The following is a 16,587-nucleotide window of genomic DNA, read 5'->3' on the forward strand; positions in this document are numbered from 1 at the left end:
GCCAGCAGAGCAAAGAGGCAGATGGAAAGGTAGGGGAGGGAGCATAAAGATACCCATAGTGTATGCAAAAAGTGTACACAGTATACACTGATACGCTTCACAAAAATTGCAGGCGTTCCAGCACCTTGAGATGAGAGAACAGAAAGCCCAAAGCCCAAACACTGTGCTTTTCTGACACTTGAAAGGTGCAAATGTGAACAGTGACAGAGTCAAGAAAACTGCTTGTTATATTTAAAATATATTTTCCATGTTACACTTCTTAAAGTAATAACATAAAATACGTATTTTAGATTAGGAATATGAATAAGCTTACCAAGATGGCAGAAATTATTACTGATCAGTGCATCGGTACCTAACAAAGCTAGCATTTCTTCAAATATTTACTGGCAACATCATAAACACCAGAAGAGAAAATCTTCAGTTAAAGTTGGCTGCACTAAAAATCCAAACATCGGTATTGACCTACCTTCACTGCCCCACACCTAAGGCTCCTTCAGGTCTGCATCGGAGTAGAAGCTCACATGCACGGCTGTAAGACGGTATCATTCTTAAGCACCAGGCTCAAGTGTTTGTTAACAGATGAGCCTCCAAAAGGCTCCCCCTTTATCAATAGTTTTGCATGAATAGTTTCGGTCTTTCTAATGGCCTCGAAGGCAGAAAGGGAGAAGCCTTTTCATTCAAAGGTCGACCCTGAACAAACACAGGGGTGCCCTGTCTCCCAATTCAGGTCAGGGTCAACAGTCACTCACTTCCCCTACCCAGATCTGATTAGAAACTGCTCTGCAGAAGCAGCTATTATCATCTTCTTGTATTCCTCCCAGGCCCCAAGAATAACTATGTACCTATAACTTAGCTCAAATCCTCAAAATTTCACAAAGCTCTACAAAAGCAGTGGTTTGTCGAAGTTTTAGGTACAAGGGGAGGATTGCTGTTCAGTTGGAGAACTGAGGATGTGTTCAGAGAAAGAGACATGTACCTGAGGTACTTATGCCATAAAGACATGCCTCCGGCAAGCGTCTTCAAGCACTCAGGAACACGAAATAGAAAATCTCTTGCTCCAAGTGACCTCAGCCTCCTAAGCCCTGGCCATTAAGACTGCTTCCAGACATCCCAACCACACCGCTGCCCACCTCACAGGCAGCACGCTGCTAACCACCGCTGTAACTGCAGAAAGGGGAAAAAATTTAAATCTAGTTATCAACCTATCTATAAAGCACAGAAACAAACACCACTTGAAAAAGCAACACAGGACAGAAATCCTAAGGGGAAAATAGACCCAGCCTCTCCCCCTTCTGTTTTCCAGCCCCACGTACACACTTTCTGAAGCCCATCCTGGTGTCACACAGGCCTTCTACTGTACCTGGGGATACAAACGCCACTTGTCAGCCAAGGGAATAAGCTGCACAACGTCCAGCACCCATGAGCCCAGCCCACAATTCTTTTTTTTTTTTTTAAAATAAAGGTCTGTCCTGGTTTCAGCTGGGATAGAGTTAATTTTCTTCCTAGTAGCAGGCATAGTGCTGTGGTTTGGATTTAGTAGGAGAAGAATGTTGGTAACACACTGATGTTTTTAGTTGTTGCTAAGTACTGCTTATGCTAGTCAAGGACTTTGCAGCTTCCCATGCTCTGCCAGGTGCACAAGAAACTGGGAGGGGGCACAGCCAGGACAGCTGACCCAAACTGGCCAAAGGGCTATTCCATACCATACAACGTCATGCTCAGTATATAAACTGGGGGGGTTGGCCGGGGAGCAGCAATCGCTGCTCAGGAACTGTCTGAGTATCGGTCGGTGGGTGGTGAGCAATTGCATTGTGCATCACTTGCTTTGTATATTGTTATTATTACTATTATCATTATATTATTATTATTATTATTATTATAATTTTACCTTATTTCAATTATTAAACTGTTCTTATCTCAACCCAGGAGTGCGTTTTTTTCACTCTTACTCCTCCAATTCTCTCCCCCATCCCATCAGGACAGGGGGAGTGAGCGAGCGGCTGCGCGGTGCTTAGTTACTGGCTGGGGCTAAACCACAACAAGGTCACTTTGCAAAGAAGATCCAGAAACATAACCTGCCCGAGTAAGAGCTGCTCTTCGCTTACTCACGGTTTCTATCCTGCAGGCACCTTAGCATTTGCCACACAGGACACGTAGACCCTTTTAATTTGTATTTGTTCAGAGGGGCGAGTGCTGTCAGGATTCATTTGCAAAGCCCCCTGAAGAGTGACAGTAATATAACAATGAGCAAATACTGTTCAGCTGAGGGGGGAAGCCTTCACCTTTGCTAAAACCCTACCTATCCATCGCACTCCCAGAAGCCACTGCCCTGGTCCCAGGCAACCACCTCTCCTGCGCTCACCGCCAGCAATGCGACTTCTTCTCCAAACTTCATACCAACCAGCAGGAACTTGTTTCAGTTTGCTAATGTTAAAATCACAACCCGCAGCTATTTGGACCTTATTCTGCAACCCTGACTCCCCAAGCCAGGGCAGCCCTTCCCTCACCCAGCAGGCCAATTAATTTGGTTAGGTCTGTTTCAGGAATGTTGGGTTATCAGACTCTGGCTCTTGCAATTAAATTTTCATCGTAATAGTTTGTCATCTTAAATGTTCAAATTAGTGAAGCTATCATTAACAAAAAGATATCACTCATGAGTTGCCACAGAGTGGGTGTTCCAGAAACAGGGAGAGATTAGACAGGAATAAGGGCAGAAATCAGCTTGGGGACTATGGTAGCAGTACGAAGCAGTGTTAGCAGCAGTTGTATTTAAAGAATAATTTTACATCCTGGGCCTGTAATTACTTTACACAGAATTAAATTACCACCACCGTGAGAAAAAAATTAAGCAGAGTTGTAGGTGATCCAAAGTAAGTATTTTAATAATCAGACAAATCAGTGACATTCACCAATTTTTCCACCACAACAATGGTTGCTCAGAGCCCCTCTCTTCAACAAGAAGCATTTTTCACAGTACGCTGCACTAACTTTTCAATTAGCAGCCTTTGGGGCCTTTCTCAAGCTTACTACATCCTCCACACCACTTACAGTAAAGTGAACCACATTCCCTGCATGAGAAATCTTTTCTTAGAATAAGTATCTTCAGGCAGACAAAACAAGCCATGAGATTTAAAAAAAAAAAAAAAAAAAAAAAAAGGTTTTTGCATTTATATCGGTATACCAAATAACACATATTCTGTTCCCTTCCAAGCCTTTTTTTTCTTGGAAAAAAAAGCCATCAGTGAAGAAGAGTGAATGAGACAAGAAGTTGACCCTAATGCTCATTTTCTACTTTTTATTTCCAGCTTTTGGGAAATTATCTGTAATATTCAATCTTCTGCCACTTTTATGCACAGATTTCAATGCAAATCCTCACTTAGGAAGGCTCAATTTCACAAATAATGGTGGCAGGGAGTCAGGCCCTCTAGAAACAAAAGTACATTAGCAAACCACTTTGGTACATTATATATTCAGCAAAAGAAGTAGAAAGAGTGTGACAGTTTAAAAATATATATGTTTTTAATTGGCTTATGAAAAATTGACAGAAGGAAAGATCCCATGAACCATTTAGAGCCACAGCGGACTCCTGCCTCCCACCATTCCTTTTTTCCTGATAGAGCTGTGAACAGAAAACCAGAAGCCGCTAAGAGTGATATAACGTTTACATTTCCTTCTTCTAGAACACAGATAAGGATATATACGCCCGCAGGTGGGCGTGCACATGCAAACTATATGAGACAGAACAAAGGCAGGTACTTTCAGGGCACTGAAAAACAAGTTACCTTTTCTTACCTTTCCCTCTGTGTACCAGTTGCCCGAAACTAAAGAAAGGGAGAGCAAGCAAGCTGCTCTCCTGATGCAATGGTTATACTATCATCCCAAAGCGTGCAAAGAATACACTATGCTCTCAAAATGCAAGAAATTTTCTATGCTTCAAGCAAGTGTCAAAGAAAACATACAACTCCAGGCAGAGCTGCACTCCAAAGGACACAAAAGTGTCAGGTCTGTAGAAAATCTGCATTTTGCCTGGGTAGCCAGAGAAAGAGGACTGTTTCAGTTTGGTCAAAGGCCAATTTAATTAAGCGAGTAGATTAGATCTTACCCTTAATGCAGACAAACCTGAGAGAAAGGAGCCTCAGAGTTTATTCATATTATTATGCTAAAAAGTGCATCAACACCAATTTAAACACTTGACACAGTTCTGTCTGTAATGGATGCCTTTGAGTGTGGGAGAAGACAGAAATAAGGAAGGAGAAAAGGAAAAGGGAAACCAGAAATAGGAATTGGAAATTGAGGACAGAAAAGCAATACCCAACCTCACCAACCCAAAGAAGAGGGCAGCATTCCCTTCAGCCTGGTTAATTCCAGTAATGGCCAGTTTCCCCTCCTAGAAGTGGAAACATCTCAACAAAGATGACTTCAACATTTGCATGCACCATCACAGCATCAGAATGCTAAGTTTGTAAACCTTCCCACCAGCCAAAAGTAACCTTATACATCAGTGTATAACATAAACATAGATTTCAGTAAAACTTGCACATAAATGAGTATTTCTTTTAAACAGTTCCTATTTTGGGACTATATACAATTGCATGACTGGATTAATAAATTCTCTTTCCACAGTACTCTTATTATTTCATTTTTCTGCAGCAATCTTACTGGCCACAGTTCAATTGTTTTCTAAGAGCCATCTTGTAAATGCATTAAAATACATTTTCACATCGAAGTATTTTTGATTACTCTACCTCACTTCATTTAGATTTCCTGACATGAGGGATGTACCAACACCTACTTCCTTCCATCTTCATAAACACACACTTAAGATATATGTCATAACACTCAATGTTCTGGGCAGAGAAGAGGAAACACCATTATTTTAAAAGAATGTCCATATTTAACATCATTATCACACACCAGCTGTCATGACATAATGTGCGAGATTGCACACATTTTATGTAAAACTAACCTTGAACAACCCTGTGAGCTTCATGCTCTTAGTGATTTAATATAAGTGCATATTTTTAAGGCAAGACATTTGCACCTAGATAGAGAAATTCATCTGTATTTGAATAGAATATCATGGATGGATCAAGACAAAAGATGAGCAATGGAAAACAAGCACCAGAGCTTTTAATCCCAGAAAGTTTTGGTAGTGCAAAATATTAACTGCCTCTACCCAGACACTGCCATCCTTACAGCTGAACAGGGGCAGCAGCTCATACATGCTTTTCTCAACTGCTTCAGTACAGTCAGCCAGGTTGTTCTAACAGTATTTGGAGGCCACACGGACAGTGCACAAGACTGTCATAATTGCTAAAGTAAATACAGATAGATTTTTTTTTAAATAGAATTTGAGCCTTTATAAGTGAGTCATTAGAAGCAGAACATGAAATCTCAGACCACGCGCACAGAACAAATATAAGCCTGTTTGACAGGAGTCCACTAAACATTGTTTTAAAAGCTCATGGAAACATATATCCCAAAGAAAGTGACAAGGACATACAAATTACTCCCAGTGAATCCATGCTGGACATACAGTACATTTTAAGGAGAGCCACCTGCCAAAGCAACTGTCCTGGTTCCAGAACTAGTACTGTGATATTTTAACAAAGAGAACATAAATGACCTGGGGGAGCAGCATAACGGAAATTCCTCTGTGGGATTTCTTAATAAAGTGCTCATGGTCACTACATCATATCACACTATTCTATGGCCTTAAGGTTAGGAAAACATAATTTAAAAAAAAAAAAAATCAACAAAGCAAAAAAACCCAGACCAGCCATATAGAGAGCATAGCCATTTGCAGCAAGTATGTGATGCCAGTATTTCCTCACCTTTAATGTCTAAAATAATATTATTTCAGAAATGAAAACTAATTTCAAAGAGAACTAGACTAGGAGTATTCTCTTTTAGCAATAGTAAAGAAACAGAAAGTAAGAGAAATCTTGAACTCTGGCCTGTCATGAACCACTCCTGAAAACATCAGTATTTCATAACAAGCTGGTCAGATATATTAAACATACTGCCTTTATCTTACAATTTCAGCTTCTCAATGATTGCTATCAATTACAACAAATCTGATTGGAAGAAGCTGCAATGGGAAATACTAATAAAAACACTGTACAGACACCTTGGGCATTTTGGGGGGAAAAAAGCAGCACCACAAACACTGAAACTAAGAAGCCCAGTCTCCTGCCGGGGTTTGTCTGTAGGTGATAATCTGATAGTCACCGAAGCCTCTGGGTTAAAAAACAAGACAAAACACCGAAATCTCCCTTATGGACAGGGCATTCTGCCTGATACCTTATGGTGCCAAAAGGTGGGGCCCTCAGGGAAGGCAGTAGGTGTAAAGTTCCTCTTCTTCTTCAGACTGCATACACACGCACACAAAACCGACACTATTATCATTACAACCGAGACCTCTACATACCCATCAGCTTAAGTTGAAACTAGAGAGAAGGTCAGAAGTTGTCACTGCGAGGAGGAGCACAGCAGCCACTCAGCATGATGCCTGAAGCCTTGTCCTCATAAGAAATCAGGTTTAAACAAAACAATCCCACAAAAGCAAAGCAATCATCGACCCAGTTACAAAATAGTGACGTCCTTATGTATTTTAACCCAGTAAGACTACTGTTGTGAGATCCGTACTGAAGCCAAACACCGTGGGGTCCACTCCTGCAGCAGTACTCTGGCTCAGAGCCACGTGAAGCCGGCTAGGGCAGCTTGCCCAAGGGCTCTGCTGGAGTTTGGCTGCCTGCACCGGAGCCCAGCTCTGACATGGTGCGGCTGCGTGACCCAAAAAGCTGGTAGAAGCCTTGACTGGGGCTCCCCATATTGCTCCGGAGCTCCGGCACTCAGCCCCAGCCTGAGCAACGCCACAGCTACAAATGTGCCCGGCCACTTCCCCGGCTGAGCCTGCCCCACCGACCCGACCCCCTGGCTGGACCTCAGCTCTCACCGTGGCACTGCCGGTGATCATGGGCGCACAGCTGCCCCCGCCTGCCACCCCCACTCTTGCTCGCCTCGCTGGCGCACGGTGGGCCCGCACCCCATCAGGGAGCCCCGCGATGCCTCTCCTCCTCACCCCATGGGGCAGCTCCTCTTGGTGGCTTGTCGCCACTGACGTCTTCCTCTATGCCTGGGTGTTTCCTTGCCCTCCCTAATGGCAGCTTTGCTCTGCTAGAGTATGGAGATGACTTGGATAGGGCTGAGGTTTGCCCCTACTCGCTTGAGGACTGATCTTCTGCCCGTTCAGGTTGGTTATTGCCTTTTCAGGGTTGGATACCAGGTTGCTGCCTGGTACGTGCACACCTGTGGAGACCTGGTACCAGTGGACCAGAGGCGGTTGAGCAACTCGCCATGTTTACTGGTTTGCACCATTGTGACTAGCTGAAAAACTAAGTAACTGCAAGTTGAGATTACTGAGGCAGCAAGCTTGTTGTGCAGACTGAAAAAATCTGGTTGACATCAAAACTCCCAGTCATCATTTCCAAACTCTGGCACCCAGAGCTGAGATCCTAAAGCACCTTAAGGCGAGCATGGAATTTATCCACCAATTTCACCACAAGCAACACCAGGGGGGTTGCACTTTTTTTTTTTTTTCATCTCAGATTCCAATTTCCATCTTAATTATCAGAGGAATTTCGTAGAGCAGCGTGACTTAAGTAGATGGTTATATCCATATTCTAGTATTCCGCACCTTAAATACTCTGTGAAAACAGGGCCAGAGGTCAAGTGTTTTTATTGTCACCTGCCAAGTGCAGTCATTTTTAAATAATCTCCCCTTCTCAAAGTGGTACTGATTTTGCTGGATTTTCCTAGGAAGGACGAAATATCATTTAATTAAAGCACAGATTTGGGTGCCAGGGCTTAGTGCCAACCTCTGCGATCCACCTCCTCTAAAACCTTGCACACATTCCACCATGGCTCTGGGGTTAGCTAGACTGAGAGCAACTGGTATTTTCTCCATATTAAGTGCTAGAACCGATGCATGTTACCTAATTTGCTTGTGAACACCCAACAACTAATAAAATTTAAACCAAAATCTCAAAACAATTCATTGCCACACGTGCACTCAAGAGACCATGCTCAGAAGATTAACGTTTCAAAACTAAGCTCTCAGGAGTCGAGAAGCGCTGGCATGAAGGTTGCCCATGCAATCACATTTGAGCCCTCTGGTGCACACACTTAAGGATATAGTCTTTAATTACTGAATTGCTTTTGCTGCCAACAGTTCATTCAGCATTCAGTTTGACGTGCTCACCCAAGGCATAGCAATTCAGCATTCAGTTTTACCTGCCCTGGTCAGAATGCAGCCATATGCATTATTTACTGAATACAAGTCCCAGCTTGGAGTACAAACATTCTTAACCTTGTTGGCAGTTTTCCTGTGGTGTTTAGCATTAAGCACCTGCATATTTCTGAAGGAAGGTTATTTATTTTCAGCACCAGTCTTTCGAGGAGAGGAGGGTGCATCTCCTTTACTTCACAGGTAAGAAGTGAGACTGTGTCAGCACAAGTAAGGCCAAAAAGTCTCCACTAATTTGAGGTACCCAACTTAAGGTGTCGCTGATGTAGTTTTTTTCAGAGCATTCTGCATTTCAGAGAACTCTGCATCCTCAAAAGGAACCACAGTCTCCACTGGCCTCTGCCACAGCAGACAACACTCAGCACTTTGAAAAAAAAAACAAAACAAAACAAAAAAAAAAAAAACCACCACACGTAAAGATACACACATGCAATTAGAGAAACATTGTAAGAAAAATGCCACCAGTGATTTGTACAGCTTCATAAAGGGCAGTTTACTTCTGTGGCAGAACAAAACACAAAATCTGACCCCAGCAGTCAACAGTCAATTTCTCTAACCATGAAAACACTCTCTTTTTTTTTCCAATATAAATCCTCTGCATTTTTGCATCAAAGAACAAATGATTCCACCAGACAACACCCCCTTCAGCAATTCATCCCCTTGAAAGACTTATGCTGTGTACTTTAGACAACATGCACACACGCACAAGAAGTGCTCACTAACGGGTGAACCCCCTAAAGAGGTTCCCTCCATTTCAGTACCTCTTCAGTCATAAAAGGTTAAAGTCCCCCACCTAAGAGCTTAGGAGATTAAAGAGAGAAGAAACATCTGAGTCATCACATTTAGTCATTTTCCTGCTGAGTAGAACATCCCTCAGAAACTTCACTGACAATTCAAAGCTTGACATTCTTTTGGTCCCATCAGATCAGAACAGTATTTCAGTATTTCCACAATATATTTCACTATTGATAACAGTAATGAATCTGTATAAGTCAAAAAGTCAATCAAGCGTTACCGCTTCAGTGAAACTGTCAGCCTTCCCTATAAACGTGGCTTTGAAATAAACAGAGACGATGAATCAACATTCACATATTCAACCTAGTTCCAGTACAGAAACTGTAAACCCAGGAGCTACATAGAGCATGGGTAGACATTATGCAGAAAATATTTCAAATTCCTTAAGTAGCTGCTCTTGCTGAAAAGCAGACCGTTATCTACAGTCTTACTGCCCAGGGAAAAGCAACATGTACTTTATGAAGATAATTCAGAACTGATTATTAAGTTGCGGTTTTTAAAGACAAAACAGAATATCTGTATGGGGAATGCATCTCAAATCTGTAACAACAGTTTTGGCGATGAAACTTTCAAATACGCAATAGCATTTTTACTGACACAAAGCACCAAATCTCAAATATCTTGCAAAATATTATAGCAGCACTGTACTTATTTGTGTTTGTTACTCTAGCTCTCCTGATAGAGAGGTATCAAAAGAACAAAGAAATAAAGTTCCATCTCTTTTTGCATATCCAAGTATTCAAGATAGCATGCAAGCATACCAGCTCATTACCACAGCTTTTTTCTTATCAAGAGAGGCCAGCAAAACTATTCGTGAGAAAACAGGAAAGCATACTTAAGCAAGATTAATTTGACACTTTCCTCCACTACAGTTTTAGGAATGACAATGGAGGATCTCACACATTAAGCATTTATTTTAAAATGCAGATGTATGACTTAACAGAGAATAGTAAGAAGTACAAATAGTCATTTGAGTTCAAAAAGCACAGTGGTTTTACTGTTACTCTTCACCGCGTAACAGCTTCAGAAGATTCTCAAAAGATAAGTAATTCTACATGCTGCATTTTGCATTTCTTGTCCACTCAAAATTCCTAGGAAACCTAACCAAAAATGCAGCAAATTGTTTTAGAACAGGTTCTAATAATAGCTTGCTTTAGCATCAGTCCACAACACAATACCCTAAACTCTGAAGAATAACTCAGTCATAAACATGTGTGTACATGTGTAAGCCTGCACATCAACTTCCTGTGCAGGCTAGCAAAAAAGTAGGAAAATAAGTGATATGTGTTATGGCACACACAAAGTTCAATGAATCCTTCCAGGGAAGAATTACTGCCTTCTGAAAAGATACTGGCTTTTCTTTCACATATGGAATCAGAGTCATTCTATCATACTTACCAATATTTTGTTATCCACTTTATCTCCCTTGGTTTCCAGCTTTACTTTCTTCTTGACTGAAATTTTGATTTTCCTCCCAATAACATCCCTGACACTTTCTGAAATAAAAGAAAATACCTTAATTAAATACATTCAGTGTCAACATGAGAAGGAAACAGACACCACTGTCAAGTTTTCAGGAAGACTCGGAGCTATGTTGTTCAACCACTTGCACTCATGGAAGTCTCGTGCACATGCACCAGTACTAAACACAACCTAACACAAGTACAACTTTTGTAAGTATGTCATCTACACAATAACTTATGTCTACCATGATAGGATTATCGATTTCATATGCCAGGATTCTAAACATAATTTGATATTTCTTTCCAACACTACTTACACATCAAAAGCATTCCCAAGACAAGCCCCAGCACTGCTTAGCTCTACTCTGGGAAAACACAACAAACTCCTCACTTGCTATTATTTGTACCTGAAAAGCTTGCTGAAGCCAATTAGCTTCTTGCATTGCAAAAATTTTAGCCTGCTGTTGTTAGTATCAGGGAGGCTAAATGGAAAAGCAACCATTCGCACATTTTGCCCTCTGCACATTTAAGTTGCAAAGCAAGCCAAGCAGGTTTCCAGATACTAACACCTGATAGCTACCCAGCGGATGCTATGGAAGGCAACACTGGTCTTCATCCAAGTCCCAATGATGGTGTAGCCACCTCATGGTGCCAACACCAAAGTTACATTAATTGCCATAATGTTTGAATATGTATATGCATACACATGTACACGCGGTCTCTGCCAAGTACCAAATGAACCAGCCTTTCCCCTAAACGTTTGCACCCTGGCCTGAAGGGAATGTATACACAGGGAACCATGTCAGAAAGCTTATACAACTACTAACGCTGATGTGATTGGGAGATAAACAGAGAAGTTCATCTAGAAGAGCCAATTTGGCACCTTCCATAAATTTCACTCCCCAGCCCCCGCCACAAAAGGAATGAGAAAGAAATGTTTTAACACATTAACCTATTTCCAGCACTACAACGGGCATCTGTAAAGGCAAGTCTCCACCCTCCCCAGACACACACACTTTGCCCTCGTGCACGCTAAAGTTTAAAGGCTAAAATTGAAGATAATGAGCTCTTCCCAGGGCTTTTAATTATAGTGCTCTGTATAGCACTTTTCTGCACAAATTTCATCCAGTAGTCAGAATGCGTTAGCGCAAACACCACACCATTTATTAAGCCTGGACGTTTAGCACAGACCAGAGTGTTCTGCCTGCGGGGCAGGAGGGTGTACAAGTCAGAAACTGGTCAGTCAAAGCGACTCCCTACCAGAAAGAGCTCTTTCTGCATGTTTTCCCCAGGAATTTTAATTTTCCTATCAGGAAACAAAAGCTCCTCGATAGCAGCGGCTTGCCCGGCGAGAAGCCACGGCAGCTCCGTGGCAGATGGCCAGCGCGGCCGGCTCCCGGGGCAACCGCTTGGTCAGGAGCCAGGCTGCGAGCTCCCCGAGCAGCCAGGTGAGCAAAGCCCGGGGGAAAGTCCAGCCCCGTCCTCCCGACGTGAACTGTTTTCCCAAGACTTTCTCTCCCATGGGTAATACCTAATTCTGGTCTTTCTGTCTCTGCTTGGGAACCCAGAAGCAAGCTGACCACCCAGTCTTTTCCATAAAGACCTACCACCTTGCAGAAGGAAAGGTATTGCTGCTGTCTCTGCTACTTTACCTCCACCCCCAGCCTCTGCCTTTTGGTTTCTCGTCTCCCACAGACAGCTCCAAGTGCCTGCACATAGCAAGGGACTTCCTCCTGAGGCGCCGGCATGAGGGAGACCCGCTTCCCTTTGCTGTCCCACAGGTCACACGCAGCAGCCGTGGGAACCACGGCAGGCCCTCAGCTCCAGCGCTCGTACTTCAACAAGCGATAGGGAGAGAAAGGGGCTGGCACCTGAGACCCCTCTGCAGAGCGTCGGGATGTCAGCTCCCTCCGAGGCTCATTCTGCCAGAAAGGGCTAGAAATGCTTCTTCAACGTGTTAAAATACAGATTTCATAGGTACTCCCCACGTGACTGAGGACGCTTGCTTACACATCGTCAGCAAGTGGACTTGCAAAGCAGTTTTTCAGATTGAGAGATGGAAACACAACATTAAGGCTCATATTTTAAAGCACTCAAACATTTTTAACACCGGAGACTATGAGTGCCTGCCTTCAGGCTCCCATACCTCAGAGGAGCAGATCCAGGCAAGCCAACAGTAAGAGAGGGTTTTTTGAAGACTATGACCTAGGAGACCTGACAAAGGTCACATGGGAAGTGAGTAACAGCACAAAAACTGCAGCTCAAACACTCCTACCCCCAGTTTAATCTCAGCGCTCCAATCACTAAGTGCTAAGGCACATCCTTTTGTCCTGTTCTCAAAACATAGGATTACTGCAAAAGGTCTATTTAAAAGGTTAAATTTTAACATGCAGACACCAAAATACTGCTAGAAATCAAATCAATCTACGTGAACAGATCCACGTGCCCCAGAAGAGCCCTTGACGAAGCAAGTTGGGTGGGTGCAGGCCACGAGGACTGGGGGGTAATTCTTAAAATTGTCCAAAGCCTCCAGAGGACAGCATGCATGAAGATGCTCACCTTGCTCATCCCCATAATACGTACCACACCCCACCTACAACATACTGGAATACAGCACAGATCCACAGTAACAAGTACCGTGTATTTAGCACTTAAAACATACCTGGCCATTTTAAAAAAAGAAAAGGTTCACAGTTTTGACCGCAGCCACTCCTAGCATGCTTCCCAGCTCATCGTTTCTTAGTAGTAAGCTACAAAGTTAATAACCTCACGGTTTGTGCATGAAAAGGATTGTAAAATAGAGCTCTTTTGTCTAGACAGAAATGAATTCTGTGACATCCGCAACTTTCCATCCAGATTTTTACCAATATTTTATAAATGTTAAAAAAACAGTTCCCGCCAATAGCTCTGGCTGATGAAATTGAAGGAAACGCAACAGCGTAAATGAATTAGGAGAGGTTCGTAAGGACCGCATTGGACGCCAACAGGTACCCTGTTGCCTGACAAATTTCTGTTTCCATCTGTCATTAAGGCAACACTTTTAACTGCTTCTAACGCTGGCGAGAGCCTTAGATCTCTCTTCAACGGGCGAAACTGCAACTAAAACCAAAGGAAGTTTGGCCTGAGCAAGGTGGCTGCGGACCAGGCCTAAAGCATCGGAGCTGTTAGCCCCAAATGACACTGGTTGCCAACCCCAAATGACACTGGTTGCCAACGTACCAGGTTAACGGCCCATTCACCGAAAGCTCCCCAACAGGGACGACAGCGTTTTCAAGGACCTACGACGTCCTAAGCGTGTACCACGCAACATGGGGGTTTAGCGTGCATGTGGCCATGAAACTTTAATCACAAATACCCTCGCTCTCTCGTACGCCCGTAGGAAAATGAGTCTTAACCTATGCAAAGCCCGGGGGGGGGGGGGGGGGGGGGCGGGATAAATATAACGCCCAGAGCCACAGCTCGCTGCCTCAGGCCGTGGCCTCCGGCTGAGGCCCCCGAAGACCTGCCGGCCGGCAGACCCCTCCGGAGGGCGGGCACACCGGGCGCCGGGCCGCGGCCGCCGGTCACCGCCGCCGGGGCCCCCGGGGCAGCCCAGCGCTGCCCGGGGCCGGCGAGGCGGGCACAGCCCCGGCCCGGGGCCGCCCCCCGCCGCAGGCCCGCAGCCCCCGCCCGCCCGTTCCCCCACGCAGCGGCGGGGCCAAGCGCCGGCGGCGCGGCCTCGCCGGCCCCCTCCGGCACCCGCAGAGCCCCCCTGGCCAGCCCCCGCGGAGCTCCCCGCGACTCCACAGCCACCCCCGCCACCCCTGTCCCCCCGCATCCCCCGCACCGGCAGCGCTGCAGCCCGGGAGTCGCGCACGGCGGCCTCCAAACTTGCCTCCTCCCCCCCCCCCCCGGCAACACCTTCCCCCGGGACTCCCCCCCCGCCGCCATGCCCCGTCCCTTACCGATCAACTCTTTGGGGACGTCGGAGCTCTCCTCGGCCATGGCGGCGCTGCCCGGCGCCCGGGGGTGCCCGGTGGCGGGGCTGCTTCAGCGGCGCGCCGTCCCCCCGCCGGGCGCGGCGGGCATGCAAGCAGCGGGGCGGGGGAGGAGGGCCGGCCGTGCGCCTCTCGGTGCGGTGCGGCGCGGCGCGGTGGGAGCGCGGACGGAGGGAAGCGGCTTCTCCCGCCCCGCGGAGCCCGCTCCCGCCGCGCTACATGACGCCCCCGGCTGCCGGCGCGGCCAGGAGGGGCATTTCCAAGGGAGGAATGGCCCGCAGGCAGGCGCGGCGGGCCGGGCTCACGGCGGCCCCGGCGCCGGCTCCCTCCTTCCCCCTCGCACGGCCGGCCCCTCCGCGCCGCCCGGCTCCCCCCCGCCCGGCACCGGCGGCTGAGGCGCGGGCGGGAGGAGGCGGCGGCGGCGGCTGCCCCCGCCCCGGGAGGGCTGGCGCCCTCAGCCCGGCCCGGCCTCCTCACCTCGCGAGAGCCGCCGGGAGCCGCCCGCCCGCACCCACCCAGCACCCGGCGGCGGCGGCCGGGAGCATCGCCCTCAGGGAGCCATCGCGCCCGCCCCGCCGCGGCGAGGAGGAGGAGGAGGAGGGAGGAGGAGGAGGGCAGCGGGCTGGGAAATTCAGCGCGGCGAGGCCGGCCCCTCCTTCGCCCGGTCGGCCCCCGGCGCTGCGGCGGGCCGGGGAGGGCGGCGGCGGGGGCCATCTGCCGGCGGCCGCCAGTGGCGCGGCTCAACCGGCCCGGTCCCCCCCGGTCCCCCCGATCCCCTCCGGTCCCCCCGGTCCCCCCCCGGCCGCCGCCGAGGTCCCTGGTAGCAGCCCCGCCCCTGACACTTTGGCATAGGCACCTTCAGGCCGCGCACCGCGGGGATGCACCTCTGGGCTCATGTCAGGGAAAAAGGTGCGTGTGTGGTACCGGGGGGGGGGGGGGTGGTTGCCATCGTCAAGCCCGTCCTCGCCGCCTGGGAAAGGGATTGCCCGGGCTGGAGCACTGCCAGCCCTGGGCAGAGGGTAACCTTCGCTCCAGAACTCCTCTCCCTCGCCCTGGCTCCCCCGCCTTATCTCCCTCCAGAGGGACGGCCGCCGCCTCGGCGCCCGTTCCGACATAGCTGGGCATCGCTTGGCCCGCTCCTTGCGCAGGGAGAGGCCGGCCTCTGGGCTGGTGCCAGGCTGAAGGGAACCCAGCCAGGCTGAAGGGAACCCAACGTGTTGCCTCCTTTCCCAGGACCCAAGAAAAATCCGCGGAGCGGATTGCAGCGTTTTGCTTGTTGCGCTTTGCCGCTGAGAATTTTTGTCGTGCGTTGACGGCCACGTTATGGCAAGGCGGCACGCGAGCTGCCTAATTGCACCTATAAAAATAAGGACAGAAAGGTGCTTATTGGACGAGAGCGAAGGAAGCGGCTCGGCAGCTCTGGAAATCCTTCGGCTTGCTTCTGGTAGCGATGCCTAGTTTCAATGAAAGGATCATTTTCACTGCAGCAGGACTGTGATTGGTCACCCTCCATCCTAAAGGGGTGGATTACTGCATAAACCTCAGTCTTCAAGCGCTCCACAAGTGAGTGACGGATCCGGGAGATCAGAGTCATTTATGTCGAATTAAGAAATCTGAAATGCATTCAGTGGGAGCAACAGCGTAAATCCAAGAAGAGTTATTTTGCTGGTACGATACCATACTGCTGCACTCTGTGTCTCGGGGACTACTGCACACCCTGGTCTTCAGAAGAAACACGACTAGCAGTTTGAAGTCGGTGGGGCTTGTCAAACAATTTTGCTATGATTCCCCATGGCAGCAACCAGATCTCTAAATAATGGCAGAGATGATTGTACCAACACAGATATGATTACTACAGAAATGGCTACAATTTGCTCCCTTTCCAGTTTGCTGTTTACGTGTAATGTGTAAGGACATCCTTTAAAGGAAATAAACAAAGAGTGAATATATTAGTAAAAGAATATAGTAAAGAAGCTGTGTGCTTTTAATATACAGCAATATCAATCAAATCTTATCCGGATATTAACGTGTGTGTGTGTATATA

At 46.9% G+C, this 16,587-nt stretch overlaps 1 protein-coding gene across 1 annotated transcript in view; it reads right to left on the bottom strand.

Moving 5' to 3' along the window:
* Positions 1-14,550, bottom strand: part of CARMIL1 (capping protein regulator and myosin 1 linker 1) — a 198,592-nt gene extending 184,042 nt beyond the window's left edge. Inside the window, exons 1-2 of the mRNA XM_075704739.1 lie at positions 14,511-14,550; positions 10,502-10,599 (exon numbers count right to left, since the gene is read on the bottom strand). Of these exons, the coding sequence (XP_075560854.1) occupies positions 10,502-10,599; positions 14,511-14,550 (138 nt within the window). The remainder of the gene's footprint in view (positions 1-10,501; positions 10,600-14,510) is intronic.
* Between the last annotated feature and the right edge of the window lie 2,037 nt (positions 14,551-16,587).

The sequence above is a fragment of the Pelecanus crispus genome, chromosome 2, assembly GCF_030463565.1.
Source record: "Pelecanus crispus isolate bPelCri1 chromosome 2, bPelCri1.pri, whole genome shotgun sequence".
Lineage (NCBI taxonomy): Eukaryota > Metazoa > Chordata > Aves > Pelecaniformes > Pelecanidae > Pelecanus > Pelecanus crispus.